Below are 22,152 nucleotides of genomic sequence, written 5' to 3'. Positions count from 1 at the left end.
TTTTGACAGCACCATGTCAATGCAGTCCGTTTGCAACAGCGAGCCAGAGGGTGTGGACTTGGACAATTTGTTCGAGGACTATGTCGATACGGGTCTCCTACGCCCCTCCAACAACTCATCATCTGCTCAGTCCAGCCCGGACGAGTTGGCGTGTCTCCTAGGGATCGCTTCGTCGAATGAGAGTGACTTGTTCGGGGCTGAATCTATACTCAATCGGGAAACAAAGGCTGCTTGGCACAAGGCTCTCCAAGAGTGTGACCAGAGCTTTGCCTCGCCATGGTCTGATTATTCTGCCTCTCCCTCATACATTGCTTCTCCTTCTGCCACAGATTATTACAGCGACTCCGAGTCGTTGAGCTTTCCAGGGGTTATCGGGTCAGTCAGAGAACAGTTGCGGTCCATGTCCCAGCCTTGCACACCGCGACCCCACACATCCCGTCGGTCACTCGAGAAGGCTGTAGCCTTTCAGAACCAAATGAAATACCGTGATACCAGGAATTCATCAAAGACGTCAACAAGGCCTTCTTCCAGAACGATGCAGGCCTCTTATTCCCGTCCTTATACCCCGGATCTATGGAACAACCAGACGGCCCCAATACACATCGTTTCGAGAACTGCATCTGAAGAACCCGCTTCGCTCGTTACGCTGTCTGAGTTTGCCGAGGACGAAAACAAAGACTGCCTTCTTGCCCAAGAATACGGTCAGGTGCGCACTCTTGGTCATTCGCTGCTTCCGACGAATGACGAACAGTATTTCTCGCACTACCAATCGACCACTTCAGCCTCTCTAGTCATGGAAGGACCGAACCGAAATCACCACAATGAAAATATGGACCTTAGTTTTAGCCCAGGCAATACGTCTAGTTCAGCAATCTCAGCCTTGTTGACGCCACCGATATCCCTTCCATTAACTAGCAAGCCATGGATTCCTGACACAACACCCACCCTAGACTTTGACTTTTCAGCGCCACCCGACCTGGTAGACACCGGCAACACAGCTAGTTGGTGGGCCGGCAAATCTACTGGCACTGGCTACTCCACAGCAAACACCCTACACTTCACCAGCTCAAACACGGAACTCCACGGCCTAGGCATAACCTGCGAACCCACCCCCTTCAACTACACCGTCCATCCCGCCCACACCCTCCCTTCCTCTTTCCTCCCACTCACCCACCGCACCCCCTCTCCACCACCACGCAAACCCCACCCCCGCCCACGCACCCGCCCCAACACCTCGCGCCCCCGCCGCTCCAGAACCTCTTCCCCAAACTCTATCTCCCGCACCACCGCAGCAAACACGGGCTTCGTCAACTTCACACCCGAAGACAGCAGGAAAATCCTAACTGGCGTGGCGCCGAGCGGAAGCAGCAAGACGAAAGCGCGGCGTGAGAGGGAGGCTGCGGAGCGAAGGCGGAAGTTGAGTCAGGCGGCTATGAAGGCGGTGTTGGAGGCGGGTGGGGATGTCGAGAGGATTAGGGGGTTGGAGGGGGAGATGTTGGTTGTGTAGTTTAGATTTATGGGAGGAGGGTAAATGAAGTTATGAAGTGCAATGACAGACAAATTTGAATTCCTTTTACTTGTTCTCTATAGCAATCCGTGAGGTGCACGCGCGGGATTAGCATGGCCCGTCTTAGATCTGATACAGGATATTCTCCGATCGAAAAAGATACAGAACCCCGTCGTATCGACATTTAATCACCACATCTCTTTAGCAAAAAAAAATCATTTTTTTAGACTACTTACTCCCCACCCCCAAGCTCCAGCCTCGCCAGTACAGCCTCCACCAGCGCCGTACCACCCGGCCCCCGCTCCACAGTCCCCAACGTCTTTTCCTCGGCCTCAAGCTCCACCGCTCCCTCGTAGACCTTGACAATCATGTCTTCGTCGACCTTGGTACCGCACGCGACCATACCGCGGATCAGGGTGCTCACCATCATGATTTCACGGGTAAGACCGGGTTCGATATCATCGTTTTGGCTCGAGTACAGCGTCTCGATTGCGGACTCGTCGAGACTGTTGATGCCGACTTCCTTTGCATCTGCGCTAGTGGTGATGTGCTTGCAAACGAAGACGTAGCCATTGACACCAAGGATGATGTCGATTTCACCCGCAGCCGTGTTCAGCGTGAAAACCTGGCGTCGGCTGCGTACTACGCCGCCTTTCCGGCTGAGGATACCGCCGCCTGCACCGGTGATGCTAGTGAAGACGCCGTTGCGCAGTTTGCCGTATTTGAGAGAGCGGGTGTGGAGTGAGGCGGTGCCGTCTTGGTGTAAGCTCTGGACTTCTGCGACGAGCAAGTCGCCTTCTTGGAAGAATGTCCGGATGTTGAGCTCGTCGACGGTTGTTCGGCGGCGGAGCACGCCACCTGGCAGGTTGATACTGGAGAGAGGGAGGTTGGCTAGCATGGGCGCGGCGATATCTACGTTCCATTTTTTGGTTCCAACGGTCATTATGCGGCCGACGACCAGGTCGCCAATCTCGGGTTGGTAGCGGGCGCGTAGTGGTTGCACAGATAGCAGCTTGTTAGTTTTGTGCAAGGTTCCTGCGACGGTGGATATTATTGTTGTTGATCCGGCTGGCTGTGAAGGAATATATGTGCCATGACCACGCATCCATTGCGGGTCGGAGGTTATATGTTCACCAGGCGTGACGATGGCTTTGGAAGACGAGATCGCGAGATCGTCGTCACCCATTTCAATGTCGGAGCCAGACTCATCGTTTTCATCGCGCCGTGGAGGCGGCAGTGCGCTGAATGGTAAGACAGAGATTGGCATTTGGACAGTGCGCAATGTGAGTATGGTGGTGGTGGTGATGATGTCGTTTGGTTTTAAAGCTTTGGAAATTTTGGCAGGGATTAGTAGCTCCATGGGGACCCTTGCAGTGGAGCTGCTGCACCACCATTTGCCCCATCAAAATCTCCACCCATTACTTTGAAAACGTGATAAGTCCAGCACTGTAGTGACAATCGATTTGCAAGATGCAGAATATCAATTTTCAAGCCGTACAGCTGCAAAAAGACCTACTTTTCACGTCAAAACAGGAAAGGACATACATGGAATTGTTTTCAAGGTAGTATAGTTTGTTTTCCATATTGTTATCCTAAATTATTTTCTGTGGAGTATGTAATTATCCACATACCAGATACAAATGGTATGATATCGTAGTTCTCGCATTTTCCTCAATACACGTAACCGTAGCTTGAAAACTCCACTCGCGATGCCAACATCCCCCACCACACCCATCACCAACCCACAACAAAACTCCACCCTCTATTTTTTCGCCTTGACAGCCCCCTTCCCAGCCTTGGCATCCTTGACCTTCTTCTTCTCCACCTCTGTCTGCGGCTCCTCCATACTCTTGGTGCTAAGCTTGGGCAGAAACATGCTTACACGCTCCTGATAAACCTTGTATTCTGGATACTTGCCCGCACTCAGCAACTCAGTAAGCCAGGTGCTGCCCTGGAACAAGGCCAAGTACAAGGCCGCACCGATAGCAGCCCAATTGTAATACGTCTCCGTCTCTAGGCAGCACCATTGGTACAAGAAGACCCAAAAGGCTTGTTCGGCGGCAAAGTTGGGATGGCGGGACCATGCGAAAAGGCCGGTGGTGTTGAAACCGCGATCGAGCTGTTCGCGCGTGTACTTCTTGTTAGCCGGGACTTTGGCTGTGTTGCGGTATTCGTCCCTAGCGGCGTAGTAATTCCATTGCGCCTGATCGGCGAAGAATTCCAGGACAACAAGGGCGACCATGGATCGGCCAAAGAGTGAGTCGTACGAGGAGACGGTATTGCCAGTGATCCTGTTTGCAAGGAGCAAAATGTACGTTGGTGTTGTGATGACCCAGAGGAGAAACTGTTTGCGGTCAGTAAGGCCTTGGATTGCGTGTCAATTGGACATATATGCGCGCCTACATTCTGATAAAACGAGATGAAAACGACGTTCATGACAAACATGGCTGGACCGCCAATGTAGTCTTTTACAATGTTCCACCTGTAATCCTCACTTCCAATCGTGTATCCGCCCTTGCGCCAGTAGTTGAAGGTCAAGCGAGCGCTCCAGATGATGGAGACAGCCATGACATGGTCTAGCTTTGTCGCTGGCAGGCCATTCAAATGTGCCCATGTTGCATAATGTATGTTGTACAGAGCAGGCAGTAAGCTCCAGATTCGGTCGACCTGCGAGTAGTTGCGGTTGATTTCGGAAAGGACAAGGACAACAGGCGAGAGGAACATGACGGCAAAGGCGAATGACGATATGAGGGGGTTGGTGCTGAGATAGAGCTCCTTGAGCGCCTGGACGTCCGAGATGCGTGCTACGACTTGGTACGGCAGGTCATAGAGTTGTGGTAGGTACGGCTCGACCGTCTTGTGGAAATCGGCACACTCGGGAAGTGTGCTGACCACTGGAATCGCCATGTCGAGGTAGGTGCGCGGATCAGGCATTGTGCCAGGTAGCTTCAATGTCTCGCTCGTAAAATGCAGACAGGGGATGTGTATGTGTATATAGACATGCAGGTATGCAGTAAATATGAAATCTGGAGGCGGGGATGACCTCATGAGTCGCTGCTGTCCACAAGCAAAAATGGCTTAGCGCCCTGCAAGAGCGCCCGTGCAGCTTTGCGACGCGCTCTGCATCGGCCTGACGCGCTTTCACATGACCGTGAATATCTTTGCCTTGTCCATATTGCCCCTCTTAGATGGAAGTATACAAAACTCAAAGGCACAATGCGGGTGTTGTGCGTAGCAGAGAAGCCATCCATCGCAAAGGCAGTCGCAGGCCATCTCGGTGGGCAAGCCCGAGCTGTGAGTTGTGCACCTATCATCAGGCTTCTTGAGGCGGACTGCTGATATTACCTACCAGGAAAGTGTTCGGGGCATCCAATGGGTCAAGAACTACAAGTTTGATTTTCGCTTCAACAACTGGGGCCAGTGTTCTGTCACCTTTACCTGTGTTGCTGGGCACATTGTCGCCCAGGATTTCAACGACAGATATAAAAAATGGCACTCATGCCAGCCCGTCTCTCTATTCGAAGCACCGATTGTGTCTGGAATAGCAGAGGTGCGTGGCAGGACCGTCGTTTCACTAGTCTCCACTGACCAGTAACCAGGACAAGAAAGTGGTGGCGAGCAACATCGAGACCCAGGCGAGGTACGCGTCAATTTTGTTCATATGGACCGATTGTGACCGCGAGGGCGAGCACATTGGGACCGAGATCCGCGACATTGCACTCAAGGCGAATCCAAACTTGCAAGTGTGGCGAGCACGTTTCAGCAATATCGAGCGAGCGTCTGTATTACCATTTCTTCCCGGACACAAGCAGTTGACTAATTTGTTTTAGACATGTCATTCAAGCGTCACAGAATCCAATCCATCTGGATGAGGCACAGGCGCAGGCCGTCTCGGCGCGGATTGAGCTGGATCTGCGACTGGGAGCCGCATTTACGCGAATGCAGACGCTAGCGCTCCAGAACATGATCCCGAGGCAAGGCGAAGAGCGAGGCAAGGTAATCAGCTACGGCTCTTGCCAGTTTCCAACTCTGGGATTCGTGGTAGACCGCTACCTTCGAGTGCGCAACTTTGTTCCAGAACCATTCTGGTCCATCAAGGTGGCACACGAAAAGGATGGCATTGATGTCAAGTTCAACTGGCGGCGGGGCCACTTGTTTGACCGCATGGCCGTCATTCTCATCATGGAACGCTGTCTGCTTTCCAAGACTGCAGCTGTGACAAAGATGGCAAAGAAACCTACCAAGAAATGGAAGCCGCTGCCTCTGACGACTGTTGAGCTACAGAAGAATGGAAGTAGATTTCTTCGCATGACGTCGCAGGATGTTATGAAGGTGGCTGAGGACTTGTATACCAAAGGCTGGATCAGCTACCCGCGCACGGAAACGGACCAGTTTGATCGCGGCATGGACCTGAAAACGCTTGTGGGACGGCAGACTCAAGATGGTCGCTGGGGGCCATTTGCACAGAATCTCATGAATGGCGGTTTTCAGCAGCCTCGCGCGGGGCGCAACAATGACAAGGCCCATCCTCCCATCCATCCAGTCAACTATGTGGCACCTACGCAGCTCAACGACCGGGAGCGTGCAGTGTATGAATTTGTGGTTCGGCGATTCCTGGCTTGCTGCTCCGAGGACGCTGTTGGTGAGGCTACAGATATTGAAATCGAGTACGGAGGGGAAGTGTTCCACGCGCACGGGCTCCGGGTCATTGCAAGAAACTACCTAGACGTGTATCCATATGACAAATGGGAGAGCAGTCAGGTACTGCCACAATATGCAGTAGGAGAGAGGCTTGAGCCGACCGAGGTGAACATGGTTGATGGCCAGACGACGGCGCCAAGCTACCTTACGGAGCCCGAGTTGATCGCACTGATGGACGCCAACGGAATTGGTACGGATGCAACCATGGCCGAGCACATTGCCAAAATCAAGGAACGCGAATATGTGATTGCGCGGCCCAAGGGCGGTGGGGGCGCTGGTACTAGTGATGGAAATGGTGCAACAGCAAGCAGAGGGCGAGGGCGAGGAAGAGGTTCGCGTGGAGGGCGTGGAGGGCGAGGCGGCGCAGCAGCAACAACAGGACAAGCCGGGGGAGGGAACACGAGCGGAGTTCAGGAGTTTATCCCGACGACGCTGGGGGTTGCGCTCATCGAGGGGTACGACAATGTGGGGTTTGAGACGAGCCTGAGCAAACCGTTTCTCCGTAAGCAAGTAAGTAATGGGGTTGCTGATGCACGTGGGGTGGTGAATGGCAGAGGCCCAAGAGGCTCGCTAACAAAATTCGGCAGATGGAGGAGCAGATGAAGGCGATATGCGAAGGTCGCAGTACGCGCAACGACGTTGTTCAACAAAACCTGGAGCAATATCGGGCAGTATTCAATCGCACGGTGCAGCAGATCAACGTGCTGAAATCGGTACGCATGCAATTTTCTTTGTTACTATTGTTGGGAGCCAAGATTGGCATGTGTAGTGGGATCGCTAACGTAATGCGTGTCGCTAGGCCATCACCAAGTATGTCGTCAACGCGAATCACGGGTGAGGGCTTGTCCACGCGGGGCAGGGTGTCGCAGTGCTCACGTCACGCTTCGGGTGATGGGGCATGTTGGTCCATTGCGGGATGGATGTCTTGCAGAGGGAGCCTGTCGGACAAACACGTGTGTCGAGGCTGTTGATGGTGCGGAGTTTTGTCCCCTCAACCTGCACACAGCGAAGTCGGACCTTTTTTGGCGGCGGCGTGACGACCCCCGCGGCACGATAACGCCAATGGGGAGTTGTGGGTGCGAGGCATGGAAGGACGGATGGCGCAGCGTGAGGAGCCGATATGGAGGGTTGCTGATATGGGCCTTGTAATCGGCTGCGAACGGGTCACGACAAAGCCAACATCGGAGCATGGCCACGGCAAGTTGGAGGGAGTCGAGTGACGGTGCAGGGGGCGTGGGATTGCCGGTACGTACTGAAGTTAGTAGTATGTATGTAGGGCATGGAAGTATAAGTCGGTGCTAAGGCGTGTTGCGTAGTGTTGCCCTGCTTCTGCGCACCGAGTCCCTGCTGCCGGCGAGGGGCGAATTCCCATGATTTCCATGACGGCTGCTCGAGGTGAGGGCGTGGTGCGAGGCAGCCAGTCGCGTCCGGCCCAATCAGCGGGCAGACAGGGGGGAAGGGGCGCCGGCCGTCGCTTCCCGCCTGGGGGGGGGGGTTTGTCAGATGCACCTGTGTTCCTTGGTTGCAGCGGCCCTGGGGGAAGGCCAGCGAGAGCGAGGGCCTTATCATGGCGTAGTCCCTGCCTGCCTGCCATGTCGAAGACGCATGACACATCGCACACTCGAATATTCAACCCTTCTGCTGCTCTGCTGCTCTGCTACTTACTCTCCATCCAAGACGCTTGCTCTCTCGCCCTCGTCCCCTGCACGCTCCGGATCCCGCGCTGCTGCTGCCCGAACACGCTATCGGCTTCGTCCCGACACCGACTCGCTGATCCCCATCGCCGATCGCTAAGACGTCTCGGAACGGCCATAGTGATAGAGTCGAGCTCCACAACTGCATCCGGCTACAACAACACACCGCCAGCACCCTTTTTTGTCCCTTTGTCGCTTAGTCGTGTGTCGCGTAAGGCAGTTCTATCACCGTCTTAAATTTCGTGGTTCAAAATTCACCTCCTGTCCAACACCAAACTTGCCCTCGATACCAAGAGAGCCCATATCCGAGACTCCCAGGTATGTCTATTACCAACCACTCCATACGAGCATACATACCCGCCTGCACAGCGCTGCAGGTCCCACAAGTTTCCCTGCTAACGCTCTCTGGCCCTCTAGTCCCCAGGATCCTGCTTCCAGTGCGACTTCCTGAGCAACCCGCGCTTTGACTCACCCAGTCAGCCCCTGCCTCGCAACTACAACCATGGCTGCCGCTGCTCCCAAGCCCGTGTCCAACATTGCCATGGCCTTTGGGCGAAAGGACAGTGGACATGCTACCTCTACCGGCACTCTGCCTACGCCCCCTAGCTCCATTTCTCCCACGCTGCCTGCACACAAGCGACGCCCCATGCCTGTGGCTGGGCGCGTCCATACACCAGATGATGAGTCTATGGAAATAGACCTTCAGGACGCGGTGGAGCACGCGGCGGCCCAGGACCAGCCCTCTGCTCTTTCCAAGGAGGCGCTGGCCGGCCTCGACGCGACGCGCCAAATCACTGCGCTGATGCTGGCCAAGCACCACCTGCCAGACATCCTCGTCGGCCACGGCGCAATGCCCATCCGCGAGATGATGGCCCATTTGACTCATGTTGTGCCTGGCTTCTCGGGACTCCCCCCAGCAAAGGCTCGCAGACTAGTCGTAGCCGCGCTGGAACACCGCGCGGGCGGCGGCCTTCACGGCGAGGTCAAGTTTGAAAAGGTCGGCTGGGGGCGCTGGAGTGTGGCAGGCTCTGGCGCAAAGGCTCAGGGAGTACCCATCGGTGGCAAGCGCTCTGGAAATGGGCAGACGCCGCCGGACAGCGTCGATAGTACAGGAGGTAGTCTGCAAATACCGAGGCTGCGACAGGAACGTGACGTTTACGCCGGTAGCTGGAATGCGGGCTCGTGGTCACCCCACCGTCAGGATGACGACGAAGAAATGGCGGACCAGATGTCGCTGGACGACTCTGACGACAGTTCCGACTCTGATTCGGCCTCGGACATGGAGCTGGAAGAAGAGTTGAATGACGACACGGATCAGGAAGACTGGGCGACCATGGGGCCTGAAGCTCTTCGCGAGACCCGCTGCGGTCCGCGCCGAGAACACCGTGACTACAACTATCTAAGCCGAACTCAGACGAGCAACCCGCGCTACCGGAATTCATCCGCCCAGGCCCACTCTCTGCCTCAGCACTCGCTCGCGCGCACTCAGACGCCCACCACTCTGCATCACCAATCTTTTCTTGCTCCTCACCATGCATCCCGCGGTAATCACGCCGTGAACGCGGGCTCTTCCCTCACGACTGTTTTCAATGCATCCTCTATGACTAGTCCTCTTACCGGTTCCGGCGCTGAGCGTGACGCCATCGAAGCCCTCATCGCAATGGGTTCTATGTAGAATTCCTTCCGCTCACCCACATACCCCTCATCGACTCATGACGCCTTTGCGAGACTTACATTCAACATTCAACATTTTTTTATCAAAGCTGCACGCAGGCGCAGACCAGCACATATATATCCTCATCAACATCATCAGCACCACTTGCTATATATACATACGTAAAGATCAGATACGAAATGGAGATGGCTTTTTTTGGGAACGAAAGGGGAGGAGTGAGGAGTAGTAGGAGAAAGGGAAGCTATTACTGGGCTTTAGATTACCTTGGCATATAACTCGAACTTAGTTCTCGCCTTTGCATTTGGGTTCCGGGGAACAATGCAACGGGGAACGATCCGTCAAGTGCTGATGTGGATCATGTGGACAAGAACCTACTTATTTTTTTTGTTTAGGTTCATGTTCTGGTTGTTTCTTGTTTCCTCAGTGGGGGATTGGTGCGGGCTACTTTTTGTGGGAACAAAAAGGGTACCAAACGCATTGACTTTTTTGGGGACGTTTTTGTTTACTTTGTATATACCGGGGCGAGGCCTGGCCTGAGCCCTTACTTACTCTACTCCTTTTTTATTACTATCACACGCAGAAACCTTTTAGATGAGATATAATGACGCTGGTCAACGACGGATGGATGGATGGGGTGGCTTTTTTTGGGATATTAATTTGATGAATATATAATACGTAATCTGATGACTCTGCCTGCTTCTTCTATCATCTACAATCTATCGCTCATGCTCGCATACAAAGACAAGGAGACGTTTACTCCGCCCCACTATCAAACAGCACTTTCCCCCTTCCCATTGTCCCGACCTCGACAGCCCCCAAAATACCCGTAACAACTTCTTTACCGAAAAACGCAACACCAAGTTCTTGACTTGTAAACCAACTCGCACGGTCCAGATTACCACTGCCTAGTACCACAACCTCATCATCCACACTCACCATTTTAAAATGCGACTGCTGCGCCTCACCCCCTTCCTCGCCGCGGGGTTTTAAACCGCCGAGCGGCGTCCAATACGACACAACCAGGCGTCCAGGGTGCGGACTCGCAATGGCGGACTCCTCATCGATCAAGGCCTGGCGCTCAGACGATAGCGTGCGGTAGCGGCGTATGAGTCTGCGCACACAGCGCGCCGTGGTGGTACCCGCTGTGACGAGTTGCTCGAGGATCATGAGGCGCTTGGATGTTAGGATTCTAACGTCGATGCCGCGGGCGAGGGCGCGGAGAAGGGCGGAGAGGACGGGTGGGGAGGTGAGGTTTGGGGTTTGAATCGAGATTTTGCGCTCGGCTTTTGAGAAGAGGGTGAGGAGGAAGAGGTTCAGCGGGGTTTGCGGGGCTTGGAGGATCTTTGAGGAGGTGAAGGGGGAGAAGGTTGGGTTGCGGTGGTGGGGGCTTGGGAGGAAGATTGTGGGGGTTTCGGGGGTGGAGAGCGTGATGTGGGATTTTAGAGATGGGGTTTGTTTGGGTTGGGGGAGGGGGGAGTCTGGTGAGTTGGTGGAGGAGGAGGAAGGAGGAAGGGGGGAAGGGTCGTCTGTTTTGCGTTCCCAGAATGAGCGGTAGAATTTTAGGAATTGCGTGACGATGGGGCCGGTGAGGGTGATGGCGCCTTCGAACCATTCTTCCCAGCTTATGTTGCAGCTGGGCAGGATTGCAGTTTTGCGGTCCACAATGATGAATTTGGGGTGCATGACGCTGAAGGGGAGAAGGAAGACGGATTTGATTTCCAGGTTTAGGCCGTGGAGTTCTGATGGGTCCGGGAGGCCGAGCTTCTTTACCCATGTTGACGGTGGGTACGTTTGGCCTGTGACGCCTTGGTGGTGGAAGAGCTTCTGAAATATGGAGCTAGAGGAAAAACAAAGTCGGACTCTGATCTTATGCGTTCCTCGTATAACGGCTTTGGTTGATAGTTTTCTTAGCACGCTGTTGAGAGTGTCCAAGCTGGATGATCGGGACCAGAAACAGGTTACGAGAATGAGCTCGTGGTCGGCTGCCTCGAGAAGGGGAGCAAGAGATTCATATATGGATGATCCGGTCCCGGTCATGAATGTGTCGATATTCGAGGTAGTGATGAGCGACCGGGGATACCGGGCATAGTAACTTGGATCGTCACTTGCATTGCTGGGCGCAGCAGCATCGAGTGCCGATATAAAGGGTTCATTGAAGTGAGATGCAGAGGGAGACGAGGCCGCTGGTGCCATGTCTATGCGTGAGGATAGAGGTTCTGGGAATGAGTCTGAATTTCTGATGCCATGACGTTGAGCTCGTCGCGACCGCCAATGCATGTCTGACGCGTCGGGTCTAGGCTGAATACGGGTACTGTCGCTGGTCAGTGCGTGCAACAGTTCATCAGTCAATGCAACACTTCACCAAAATGTGGGCCCATCAAAAAATGAAGCTGTATTACTGATTTAATATCTTGACTAATACAGGGATTGTTTAGGGTAGCTAGATACGGAATATTTCGGAAAGAAGGTGCAGTAGTCAACCTTGGAGCAAATTCAACCACGCTTCTTCGTCACTAAAGCTTCAAACTCGTTGTATGCTGCGAAAATCCCATCAATCGAGATGAATTAGTTCCGATTTTGAAGTTTGCTTCTGTAATTGGATATCCCTTTGGTCGTGAAGCTATAGATTACTACCAAAACGTTGTTATCGTGAGATCTCTTGGTGGAGTACACTCATGGCCGTACATTGGATTTCTATCTACTTCTATTCATTGGGCAACTGTACGTTACACCCGCATTTGAATATTTTGGTGGATATCTTGCCGTCCTGAAGCTTCAACAACTGGGCAACCTAGCTAGTACCAGAGGGCTTTCATTCTGCAAAAATCGGCACATAGTTTCTTACTATAAATCCAGAAGGTGGTAGTCCGCGCCCTAATTCCTTTTCTGCACTGATGTTTCACTAATTTAGTTTCTTGTGGTGGAGTAAGTAATTGCCTTTGTTTCTGCGGTAGGTTGTAGGTGCAGTATGTGGGACATATGTGACGGATTGTTTGGGGGGGGGGGCAATCTGGGGAGAGAGGCGTCGGGGTAGTGGTTGATGGGCTTTTCTTTAGTGTGGACGTGAGGCAAATGGGGGAGAAATTTGCGACACGCATTTTTTAGATATGGGGGAGACACGTAATGGGTTGGGGTTGGGGGACATTAATGCAGTGCTATACGGTGGGGTTGTTAATAGTATAGTTGGGTTTGGAGGAGGGGATAATGGGCTTGAGCGTGGTGAACATCTGTAATGATGTGATAAGTTGGGGTTTGCGTTAGAGCGTGGATTCAAGATGTTGAAGGAGTTTTGTGGAATATTTAATAACGTGTACATTTTGGGTTTATTTGATCAATCAGCTTGATAGAAATTGTATAACAGTGTTGGAGAAATATAGTAGTATCAACTAAAGCATGGAAATGTTTCTGACATACTAGTGCTTGTTTTGATTTCCAAGAAAATGACGTCGCTTAGGACAAAATCATGATGGGACACGATCAGCAAGACGCCTACGCGAGTCTCATTGAAAGCGTCTTCCTCAAAGGCCATCGAGGCAAAAAGCCCTTGGTCTAGGTCAATGCTATGAGCTATTTTCTTTGCTCGTATCGACTTCGCGTATGGTGCACCAGCCCAGTCGAGACTAAGACTTGGGATGTGATTGCAGCTTCCATCGGCAGTTGGGTACTAGCACATGCCGGGTAGTAGTGAGTGGCGAGTGGTCTCGTCTCAATCTGTTCGACGCTATTCTCAAGGAAATTGTATTTGGAGGTATCGCTTGCATAGCTCTCGCCAGCCTCATCCCATTTCGGCGCTGTGGCTTTAACACAGTACGAACGAAGCTGGACTAGTCAGCACAGCCGCATCCATTCTTACTGTGTCAACGACCAAGTTGGGATAGGGGTAACGAACAAGGGGGGTAATCTACGCATCTCGTACGCAAGCCTCCAAAGGTCCAGGCACCGCTAATCCTCAGCTATGGTCAGCTATTCTCAGCTACAATGGCATTTCAATCGTGTGGGGACATGTTCGCGCGGCCGAGGCTGGAGGGCTAGGCGGCATGTAAGAAAGAGGCTTTATTGGTGGCGCTACCCTTAACACTGGTCGCCTTTACCGAGGCGAGCGGAGCAATGTCCTTCGCCCTCTCCGACCCAGGCTCCAAGGTCGGTGCAAAATCTAGATGTAAGGCAGGTGTGGATTGTCTCAACACCATCTTCTCGTACTCACATGTGGGTGTCGTCGCCTACAGGACATGCAGGGGTGTGGACTGGGGTGTACTCAGGGGTCGCTAACTTGACTAGGACCCTTGTATGTTCTATCGCATGTGAAAACATGCAATACGTATAGTTTTGCATGGGTTTATACCTAGAATTCATCTTGAAATACAAAAGAGGTAAGCTTATTACATTCTACCACCGGCCAATCGTTACACCTCAACTGACTATGGTTGTTGTTGTTTGTGGATTGAACTGGCAGGCAGTTCTAAGCCCCATCGCTAAGGCTGAGCCCAGATCAGATGCCCCTCTTCACCCAACTGCTTTTGTTTGTGACACCCCAGATCTCGCTATACCTTGACCAAAACCGCCAATTATGGCAATGAAGGCGTCGGGCTGGTGCCATATCCGAGGGATCCCGCCGCTAGTCGGCATCTCCGCCAGCCACAACTCGGCTCTCCTCTCCAAGGAGATTTCAGTATGCAAAAGGAACAAGGCTTTGACTTTGCACGCATTAACGGTCTCGTCTGTTACTCCTCTGATTGGATATTCTCAGTGCGTGATTGGCTTGTTACCGCCTTATCACACCGAGCCTACCCTTAAAATCAGCTGTGAATGTGCAGGCGCACAGCTGTCTAGAAAAAGCATTATCGAATGCACGGACGTAATTAGTGCAGCCGTTTCCTTTCAAACCATTCCTGACTCGCCATTCTTTCCATCTTCCTGCAACATGGTGTCGTGTGAGTAGAATTCTAGATTTCAATGCCATCCATACCTCGCCACGTATATAACACTATGCATCCACTCCTCCCTTGCTTGCTTTTGTATAAGTGCGCTGTCAACCTTCTCACCTACCGATGAGAGCACACCAAGAAAGTTATTAATTCTAAGAAGTTCTTGGTGTACAGGTTTAATAATTTGTTCTTTTATACCCGTCGTCTTCTCCTCCCCTCGCTTTCAGTACTACAGCATATCTTTTTGCTATCTGAGGAATACATCACTTCCTTCGACTACAAGAAGAACAACTGCTACTATGCCTCATTCCACTGGACAGTCCACTGGACAAGAACCGAGGAAGCTCGTTCTATGCTTCGATGGCACGGGAAACGTCTTTAACGGCAACACCTCAGACACCAACATAGTCAAACTCTTCGACAAGTTTGACAGAAGGGACCCTTTGCAGTACCACTACTACCAAAGTAAGCAACCCTCAAACTCTTTGTAGTGCTATACTGACCAGACATCCAACTCCACAGCTGGTATTGGCACATACAATGTCGATGGAGGCCCTGTAAACAAGACTTTTTTGGGCTCTATCCGCTCAAAAATCACCAAAACCATGGATAGCGGCTTTGCTACAACCTTTGATGCTCACGTAATTGCAGGCTACCGCTTCATCATGCGGTACTACAAGGAGGGTGACAAGATTTACATTTTCGGCTTCTCGAGGGGTGCTTTTACCGCTCGCTTCCTTGCACGCATGATTTACAGAGTTGGCCTACTCTCTGAAGGCAATGAAGAAATGGTCCCTTTCGCATATGATCTATACCAGGATTACGAGAAGGGAAAGTTGAATGTCCCCGACCAGGAACGAAAAAATTCTTCGCCTGCCACAGATGGAGAGCATGGATGCCACGAAACCGACCCTCTCATTGACGGTGGCTCTGACATGCACGAATGCTCAGAACCTGATGAGCAACAGCTAAGGAAGAACAAGCTCAATGCGTTCAAAGCGACGTTCTGCCGTTCAGAGGGCGCAGATGATTCGGGCATCAAAGTGCACTTCCTGGGCATGTTTGACTGCGTCAGCAGTGTTTCCGTCTTGGACAGCCCATTTGGCAAAGCTCCCAAAGCCGTATCAGTTGCGGGAACTGCCCGTCATGTTCGCCATGCCGTCGCTGTCGACGAGCACCGTGTCAAGTTCAAAGCCGCTTTGCTTCACCAAGACGTATCCCACCCTCACACTACGGATGAAGATGTTAAGGAAGTTTGGTTCCCCGGTAATCACGGCGACGTCGGTGGAGGATGGCCAGCTGTGCCGGACACGAGAAGCTGGTGGCGCAAAATCTTCACATCTTCGAACGACGATTACGCATCCAACCCTGGTACTGATCCTTATCAAATGAGTGACATACCCCTTGCTTGGATGATCCGTGAATTGGAAATCATCGGAGAACAGGAACCAGCAGCAGCAATTAAATGGAACAAGAGGAAAGACGGATTCAAGAAGCATTTCTATAAGAAGCAGGAACAGGCTTACAAGGGCACGATGCATGACACTCTCAAGGTCGGAGGTGGCTCATCACTATTCAAGGTCATCCTCTGGAATTTCATGGGTAAGCCACGCGCACGCTTCGAGTCTGCACTCAGCTAACGAATCTGAACAGAATATCTACCAATTCGACGGTGGGAATTGCAACTGACCAGAGGTGGTTTGGGACATGAGTGGGCTTATATCGCATGGCCTTTTAATAAGTGTTCGGCACGAGACATTCCCGACGGCGCATTCTTACACGACTCGCTTTTCAGGCGACTCAAAAGTCATACCGACTACCGTCCAAGCAACAACCGAGGTGGCAAATCAGCTGCCTGCTTGGATCCTGAGAAGTTTAAGGTCAAGGAAAAAGACATGGGCGTGCCCAAAAAGTCGCCAACTGACGTCGGTGACCCTGCTGGCATTCATACCATCTACACACTTGGGACAGACGAACCAAACGGCAAGGGACTTCTACGCGTGTAAAACAGGAGTTTTCTCTTTCTTTGTTAAATTGTTAAACCAATGCAATCATACCCAATATAAATCAACTATGCCCATCTCTTGCTAGTAGCATTACCGCCCCCAATAATATTTACATCCGGCGGTCCTACAAGCGCCAAATTCTCAATTCCAGCAACTCCATACAAGGCCGCTGCATTCGTACTAACCCAAGTCGCCTCATCCACCGCACTCAACGCATCACTCCCATCGATTCTAACCGCTTTCCACGGCGCGTTGGGTGCAAGTCCATCTTTGCTTCCATCACCCAGGAACTCAGACCATACCCGCGGCACAAGCGTAGCATTATTCCTGTGGTGAGCAACATACGCCGTGAACCGCGAGTGACCCTGCTTCAAATTCAGAGTTCCAAAGTCATTGCCGTACCGGGCCTTTTGCTCCGCCTTGCTCGCGCCATAGTAGTAACAGTAATCCAGGAACGCGTCGAAGAACGACTTGGTCAAGTTGCGTTGTTCGGGGCCGAAATGGTCGATAAGCTGATCGATGGTTTCGAGGACGCCGAAAACGCCGGAGAGATGGGATACGGTGATTTGGCCCGTGTTGTTCAGATCGGTAGGAGGAGGCGCCCATTCGCCTGTTAGGCTGTTGTAGAATGCCTCGCCGGTTACGAAGCCGTTCTTTAGCTTGGGATACGAAGTAATGGCTTTGACGAGCTTGTTGTACGAGTCCTGCCAGCGGGGTCCGCGGCGCTCCCACTCGATGAGGTAGGCTTGTGCGATGCCGGCCCAGTCGGTGCCGAAGTTGAGGAAGAGCGCGGTGGGGTCCGGCTTGTATATGATGCTTGGGTCACGGACTTTGCGTCTAGCGTCTACGCGGAGGAAGGCTTGGTCTGCGTCTAGGACTTCGCGGACAAGGTCGCCTGTTCGTTCATCGCCGCCGGAAATATAGAAGAAGGTTTTACGGTATACTGGTGTCGAAATACGGGCTTGTTTGGCGCTGTCGCTCCAGTGCTGGACGCCGTGTCGCGTACCGAGACCGGTGAAGTTACCAATGTGGTACGAATCAACCTCGCCGCCGTGGCGCACTTGGTCGTGAGCGATGCGGTAGGCGTCGGGGCTGCCGGTGCGGAGGAAGTAGTCCCAGAAGAAGAGATCGGGTGATAGTTCCGAGTTGTCCCAGGCGTACCCACCAATGTCGTATCGCCACTGATGGCGGTCATTGTCATAGGTGTGCATAATATCGCCATGATCAAGGAAGCCATACCAGCGTCTTTGTTCAATTTGATCTTTGTAGAAACCGATGAGAAAATCCATATTCTTTTCAATGGTTTGACCTTGGGCAGAGTTAACTGCGCCTGGAACGCCCCAATAGGATCCAAGTGCTTTGGTGTCAGCCATGTATTTAGGTTCTGGAATGAGTACTGGCGGGTTATTCGTGAAGTTAGTGAGCACAGAGAGCTTCTCAGCCGAGGGAGTGGTGTCGAAAGCATAGATGTACAACTCGTTGGTGCGCGCGATACCTACTGGACTGTCGTAACCCGATTCCCAGTCCTCGTAGGTGATTTCAAGAGCATCAAGCTGCTTCTTATAAGTATCCTCGCCAAGCCCATCGTGGTACGGTCGGATATCCAAAGGTCCTGCTTGTGGGCTGTACAGCCACATAGTGATAGATCCTGTATCCGTGGCAGCATTGGAGATGTCCAGGCTAGTCGGATACTTTTTCCAGAAATCGCGTAGACCAACAGCAAGGCCACCAGAAGCTGCGCCACCGAGGTAAGCAAGACCACCTGATCTCGTTCCGTCTGGGATCTTCACCCAACTCTGGCCGGCCTTGGTGCGTTTCTTGAGGTTGAAGCCATCTGAAGAGAGTTGAGTGAGACGATAATCACTCCATGTCGGGATCCATTGTAGACGGGTGGTCACGCGCTGGTCCCAAGTTGAAGGGTCTGGAAGTTTTGTGCCGTTGTATTGCGCTGCTCTGATATCTTGGCCTGGATCACGGCGGAGACCTGTGATGCCCTGAACCGCTTCGTGTAAGATTCCACCATCGACGCCTGCGATACGAACGTGGCGATCGTAGAATTTTTCTTCAGCCAAAGGCACATCGAATCGAATACCGATACCAGAAATGAAGTCGCTGTACATGTTACCATCGTAGATGATTGTATGGATGATGCGGATCGCTTCAGAGTTGGCATAAAGGTAGAAGCGCACGGCAAACGGAAGCCAGTCCTGATGGATACCATCTCCACTTATGGTGTGAACACCATTGACTGTGACAAGCGTACGAGCAGTGTTTTCCTCAGATACAGTGACGTTGGAGATCTTGCTGGTAAAGCTAAAGTAGTCGATGCCAATAGGCTTGCCGTCGTCATTGTCATCCGGGGTGCCAGTTTGGGATCGCAAGATAAGATGGCCATTTGTCCCGACAGTCTTTCCATTGGATTTAATGCTAGAAACAAGCACATTTCCTGATCTAGGAAATGTTGCAGTGATTTTTCCATTGTCGACTACGATTTCGTCATCGGAGTCGCTAACTTGGATACCCTCGCCACGCTTCCTAAGACGAGATGAAGTCGGATCACTTGAACTTGATGCTGTGATGGTATATTGATCGAGAGGAGAATCGCTAGCCCCTAGAGCATGCCCGGTCCATTTCAAACTGCCATCAGGCCAATACGCAGTGACCCATGACTGAAAGCTCGCATCGCCATCGATTGTGAAGGTTGTTTTATTTGCCGGGTGCTGTCCACGAGGCCAAGGTACACCAAATGTAGTTCCATCCAGGTATCCGGGTGTTTCGTCAATCCAACTGACTTTCACAGAGCTGGTTTGTGCGAATGTGTAGCTGAGAAGGCCAGCTAGGCCGACAACAGCCTTTCTCATTTTGAGACAAGAAAAAGAGCGGAAGCTGTCGCAACCAGCTAGAAAGTTTGGCCTGCTTCATTTCGGCACGGAATACCTTTGATATGTATCTGGATCTTCCATCCGTTTATCCGGCTTCATGCTCCTTCAACCGAGCAGACGTGTACGAACAACCGGTCGACCATGACGTTTGGGGTAACCTAACCGGCTATCAATCTGCACGCAAGAACCTATGTTTGTGGTGTGCTTCAAAGACACTTACTTGGAATCGCCTGGCGCCAGCTCGGCAAACCAGGGGCACCAGTGTAAACGAGTCTTGGAAGGGGATCTTCATGCATACACGGTAAAGTGGGGTTTTTCCGTACATTACCCTCGGGTTAGAGACGACCGATGTATTGTTGTATTACACAACGCACTATGGACTATACTGGAAGGTAATAAAGCTTATAGGAGTAACTCTTCCATCGCAACGCTTTGATGTTCTGGCCGGCCCGGAGCATCGCAACCAAAGCACTTGACAGCTGATGGGCTTCTTCACTCTGCACATTCGTTGACCGCTGCGTGGCGGTTATTCTCTGTTGCACTGATAACAATCTCAGCGCTATTTAGGGATATTTTTCTCTGATGTAAATTGTCCAACTCTTTTTGGGCGATAACATGGACAACGTTATGCGCAACCAGAAGCACGCCACCAATAGACCCACCAATAACCCGCCACACGAATCTACCCGTTCAAGCTAACCCAAGAAGACTCCCGAGGTGCCATGTCTTTCCGGTTCTCAGAAGGCAACTCTTGACCCCTCTTGGGTCGCAGAAGGCAATTGGTGGGATTCCCAGGACGATGAACAAGCTCATGACACAATCGATGTTCACTGCACAGTGTCAGCTTCGTAATCCTCGGTGCAATAGTGAGAAATGTGACGATGAATGTGAGGAGTATCACATCAGCTCTCCAATGAGCAAGTTGAGATAGGAATATCATCGTTATGTGGGGTTAAGGCAAGGGCCCTGCCAATCAAGGCCCCATGATAATAAAAGTTCCGAAGATGGCGCCAATTGGGCTGCTCATTACTGGGTACCGACTCTGTGGCACCATACGAATTATTGCGACGAAATATCAATCTAAGTCGCGTCGGACTTGGATTAGACCAAGGGCGCACTCGAAGAGTCTCCGAGCATGCTAGATGCCCCTGCCCCTGCTTGTTCACAGATATGAGCGATCAATTTAGAAGCAGTTCCGCAAACCGCCAAGCCTACCTCGAACAGGGAGCTTTTTATGGGCAGTGAGAATTAGACACGGTCCCTGAAGTATGTCTTTCGGGGAGCGAGACTGTGGTCAATGCTAACATTATTGGGGGCATCTTTTTGGTTTTGGAGTCTTTCAACTGCATTGCTTGGTACGCAACGGATATGTTGCGAACAAGACGTGATACATTGAGATTCAAACGAAGATACTTTAGACGTCTCTGTTCGAGCATTGGTTAGATCCGCTAGTAATACCTAGTAGATGAAACACTTAACATGGTCTAGCTTCAAAGTCCAACCCACAGGAACGACAGGGAACGTCCTCTAGGTACCCCTGCGCATGCCGACAACAAAAGTGGGATTCGAGAAAGATTGCAATATGCATCGTTTCATTCGTATAGGCTACTTGTTGACATTGGAAAGAGAAGGATGAACACCTAAGCTTTAGATGCGAAATATTACTTCCCGCTGTCTTAGTCTTGGCTTTATCTAAATCATCTCTCATTCTATGTATCAGAGACTGCTGCACTTATATAATGTGTTTTTCGAAAGTGGTGCGCATTCGTATATGGAGCAAATATTAGCTCTCATACACAAAAGTCAACCCTAACCCTGCATTTAGGTAGTCAGTACGTACTTGCTACCATACATTCGCCTGCTCACGACCCCTCGCTTACCCAACAATAATGAAGCATATTTTCTTATTCGTATCTTTACAATGTATGTCTATTGAAAGAAAAGGTAGCGCTAGCTAATGACATCACATCCCTCGCCACTACACATACTCAGTTTGGATGAACCATTTCTTTCTCTTATTCAATAACTATCTGCATATTCCTTTTGACACATTTATCCAATGACTTAACGAATTAAATGCTATTCGTTTGAACTCATATTAGCACGTTTACTCCATGTCACAATGCTGTAACAACTTCGCCAAGCAGTGGCAAGAAAGCAAGCTACGTTCATGAGAAGTAAGCAAACATAGAGACAAAAAAGCATTTCTTATCAGTGGAAAAAATCCTGGCGAGAGCATTGCTATAACGGTCGGTATATACTTTCGGACTCAAAGCCTGCTACTTCGCTTTTAGATGCTCGGGCCCAGCGTAACACAAGGGCTTGGCTAAGCATCAATGCATCTTACGTTACGTACACATCTTGGTGTATTTCTGTGGTTCTTTAGAGCGGGGTAAACGCAGTGTGCGGCTCTGGGTAGAAACCTTTGAACGGCGCTACTAAGGGGACGCCACTGGAAAGAACGACATCATGCCGAGTAAATAGTGAATCCAGCCCGTTTCCATGACAAGACTCTCATGCACCCGATATGAGTAACCGGAAAGCCAACATAACCGGATATAGCCTACTAAGACGAACTATCAGTTATATGCAGTACATTTGTTGTAACGTACTTAATTCCATACAAACTATGTACAGTTTAGTACGCGAACTTAACGTCTACTCTCTTCAAACTGTGAAATTTTAATTAATGCTAACTAGAGCTACAGCTGCCTAAGAAGTAAACAAATAGTGATTTGGCGGTATTTTGGTAGTTTGCACTG

At 51.4% G+C, this 22,152-nt stretch overlaps 9 protein-coding genes across 9 annotated transcripts; 4 read left to right on the top strand and 5 right to left on the bottom strand.

The window, feature by feature from the left end:
- Positions 1-13: 13 nt before the first annotated feature.
- On the top strand, positions 14-1,507 carry COCCADRAFT_97816 (uncharacterized protein; the record flags this gene model as incomplete). Its single annotated transcript, XM_007714715.1, has 1 exon — positions 14-1,507. One exon carries the CDS (start codon positions 14-16, stop codon positions 1,505-1,507), a length of 1,494 nt encoding a protein of 497 aa, XP_007712905.1.
- A 232-nt stretch (positions 1,508-1,739) lies between these two features.
- On the bottom strand, positions 1,740-2,774 carry COCCADRAFT_97815 (uncharacterized protein; the record flags this gene model as incomplete). Its single annotated transcript, XM_007714714.1, has 1 exon — positions 1,740-2,774. The coding sequence occupies one exon, from the start codon at positions 2,772-2,774 to the stop codon at positions 1,740-1,742; it is 1,035 nt and encodes a 344-aa protein (XP_007712904.1).
- A 495-nt stretch (positions 2,775-3,269) lies between these two features.
- On the bottom strand, positions 3,270-4,441 carry COCCADRAFT_26767 (uncharacterized protein; the record flags this gene model as incomplete). Its single annotated transcript, XM_007714693.1, has 2 exons — positions 3,270-3,851; positions 3,911-4,441. 2 exons carry the CDS (start codon positions 4,439-4,441, stop codon positions 3,270-3,272), a joined length of 1,113 nt encoding a protein of 370 aa, XP_007712883.1.
- A 282-nt stretch (positions 4,442-4,723) lies between these two features.
- COCCADRAFT_97731 (uncharacterized protein) lies at positions 4,724-7,046 on the top strand (the record flags this gene model as incomplete). The annotated part of the gene is made up of 6 exons (XM_007714713.1): positions 4,724-4,801; positions 4,860-5,057; positions 5,107-5,285; positions 5,338-6,718; positions 6,796-6,921; positions 7,008-7,046. 6 exons carry the CDS (start codon positions 4,724-4,726, stop codon positions 7,044-7,046), a joined length of 2,001 nt encoding a protein of 666 aa, XP_007712903.1.
- On the bottom strand, positions 7,037-8,021 carry COCCADRAFT_26765 (uncharacterized protein; the record flags this gene model as incomplete). The annotated part of the gene is made up of 3 exons (XM_007714692.1): positions 7,037-7,361; positions 7,546-7,795; positions 7,874-8,021. 3 exons carry the CDS (start codon positions 8,019-8,021, stop codon positions 7,037-7,039), a joined length of 723 nt encoding a protein of 240 aa, XP_007712882.1.
- Positions 8,022-8,404: 383 nt separating this feature from the next.
- On the top strand, positions 8,405-9,577 carry COCCADRAFT_97806 (uncharacterized protein; the record flags this gene model as incomplete). Its single annotated transcript, XM_007714712.1, has 1 exon — positions 8,405-9,577. One exon carries the CDS (start codon positions 8,405-8,407, stop codon positions 9,575-9,577), a length of 1,173 nt encoding a protein of 390 aa, XP_007712902.1.
- A 753-nt stretch (positions 9,578-10,330) lies between these two features.
- Positions 10,331-11,770, bottom strand: COCCADRAFT_97760 (uncharacterized protein; the record flags this gene model as incomplete). Its single annotated transcript, XM_007714711.1, has 1 exon — positions 10,331-11,770. The coding sequence occupies one exon, from the start codon at positions 11,768-11,770 to the stop codon at positions 10,331-10,333; it is 1,440 nt and encodes a 479-aa protein (XP_007712901.1).
- Positions 11,771-14,801: 3,031 nt separating this feature from the next.
- Positions 14,802-16,508, top strand: COCCADRAFT_37312 (uncharacterized protein; the record flags this gene model as incomplete). Its single annotated transcript, XM_007714710.1, has 3 exons — positions 14,802-14,967; positions 15,025-16,104; positions 16,156-16,508. 3 exons carry the CDS (start codon positions 14,802-14,804, stop codon positions 16,506-16,508), a joined length of 1,599 nt encoding a protein of 532 aa, XP_007712900.1.
- Positions 16,509-16,573: 65 nt separating this feature from the next.
- COCCADRAFT_97799 (uncharacterized protein) lies at positions 16,574-19,369 on the bottom strand (the record flags this gene model as incomplete). Its single annotated transcript, XM_007714709.1, has 1 exon — positions 16,574-19,369. One exon carries the CDS (start codon positions 19,367-19,369, stop codon positions 16,574-16,576), a length of 2,796 nt encoding a protein of 931 aa, XP_007712899.1.
- Positions 19,370-22,152: the final 2,783 nt, after the last annotated feature.

This window comes from Bipolaris zeicola (assembly GCF_000523435.1).
Source record: "Bipolaris zeicola 26-R-13 unplaced genomic scaffold scaffold_87, whole genome shotgun sequence".
In the NCBI taxonomy this organism is placed as follows: domain Eukaryota; kingdom Fungi; phylum Ascomycota; class Dothideomycetes; order Pleosporales; family Pleosporaceae; genus Bipolaris; species Bipolaris zeicola.
The sequence above is the reverse complement of the archived record's forward strand: the minus strand, read 5'-3'. Positions and strand labels throughout refer to the sequence as shown.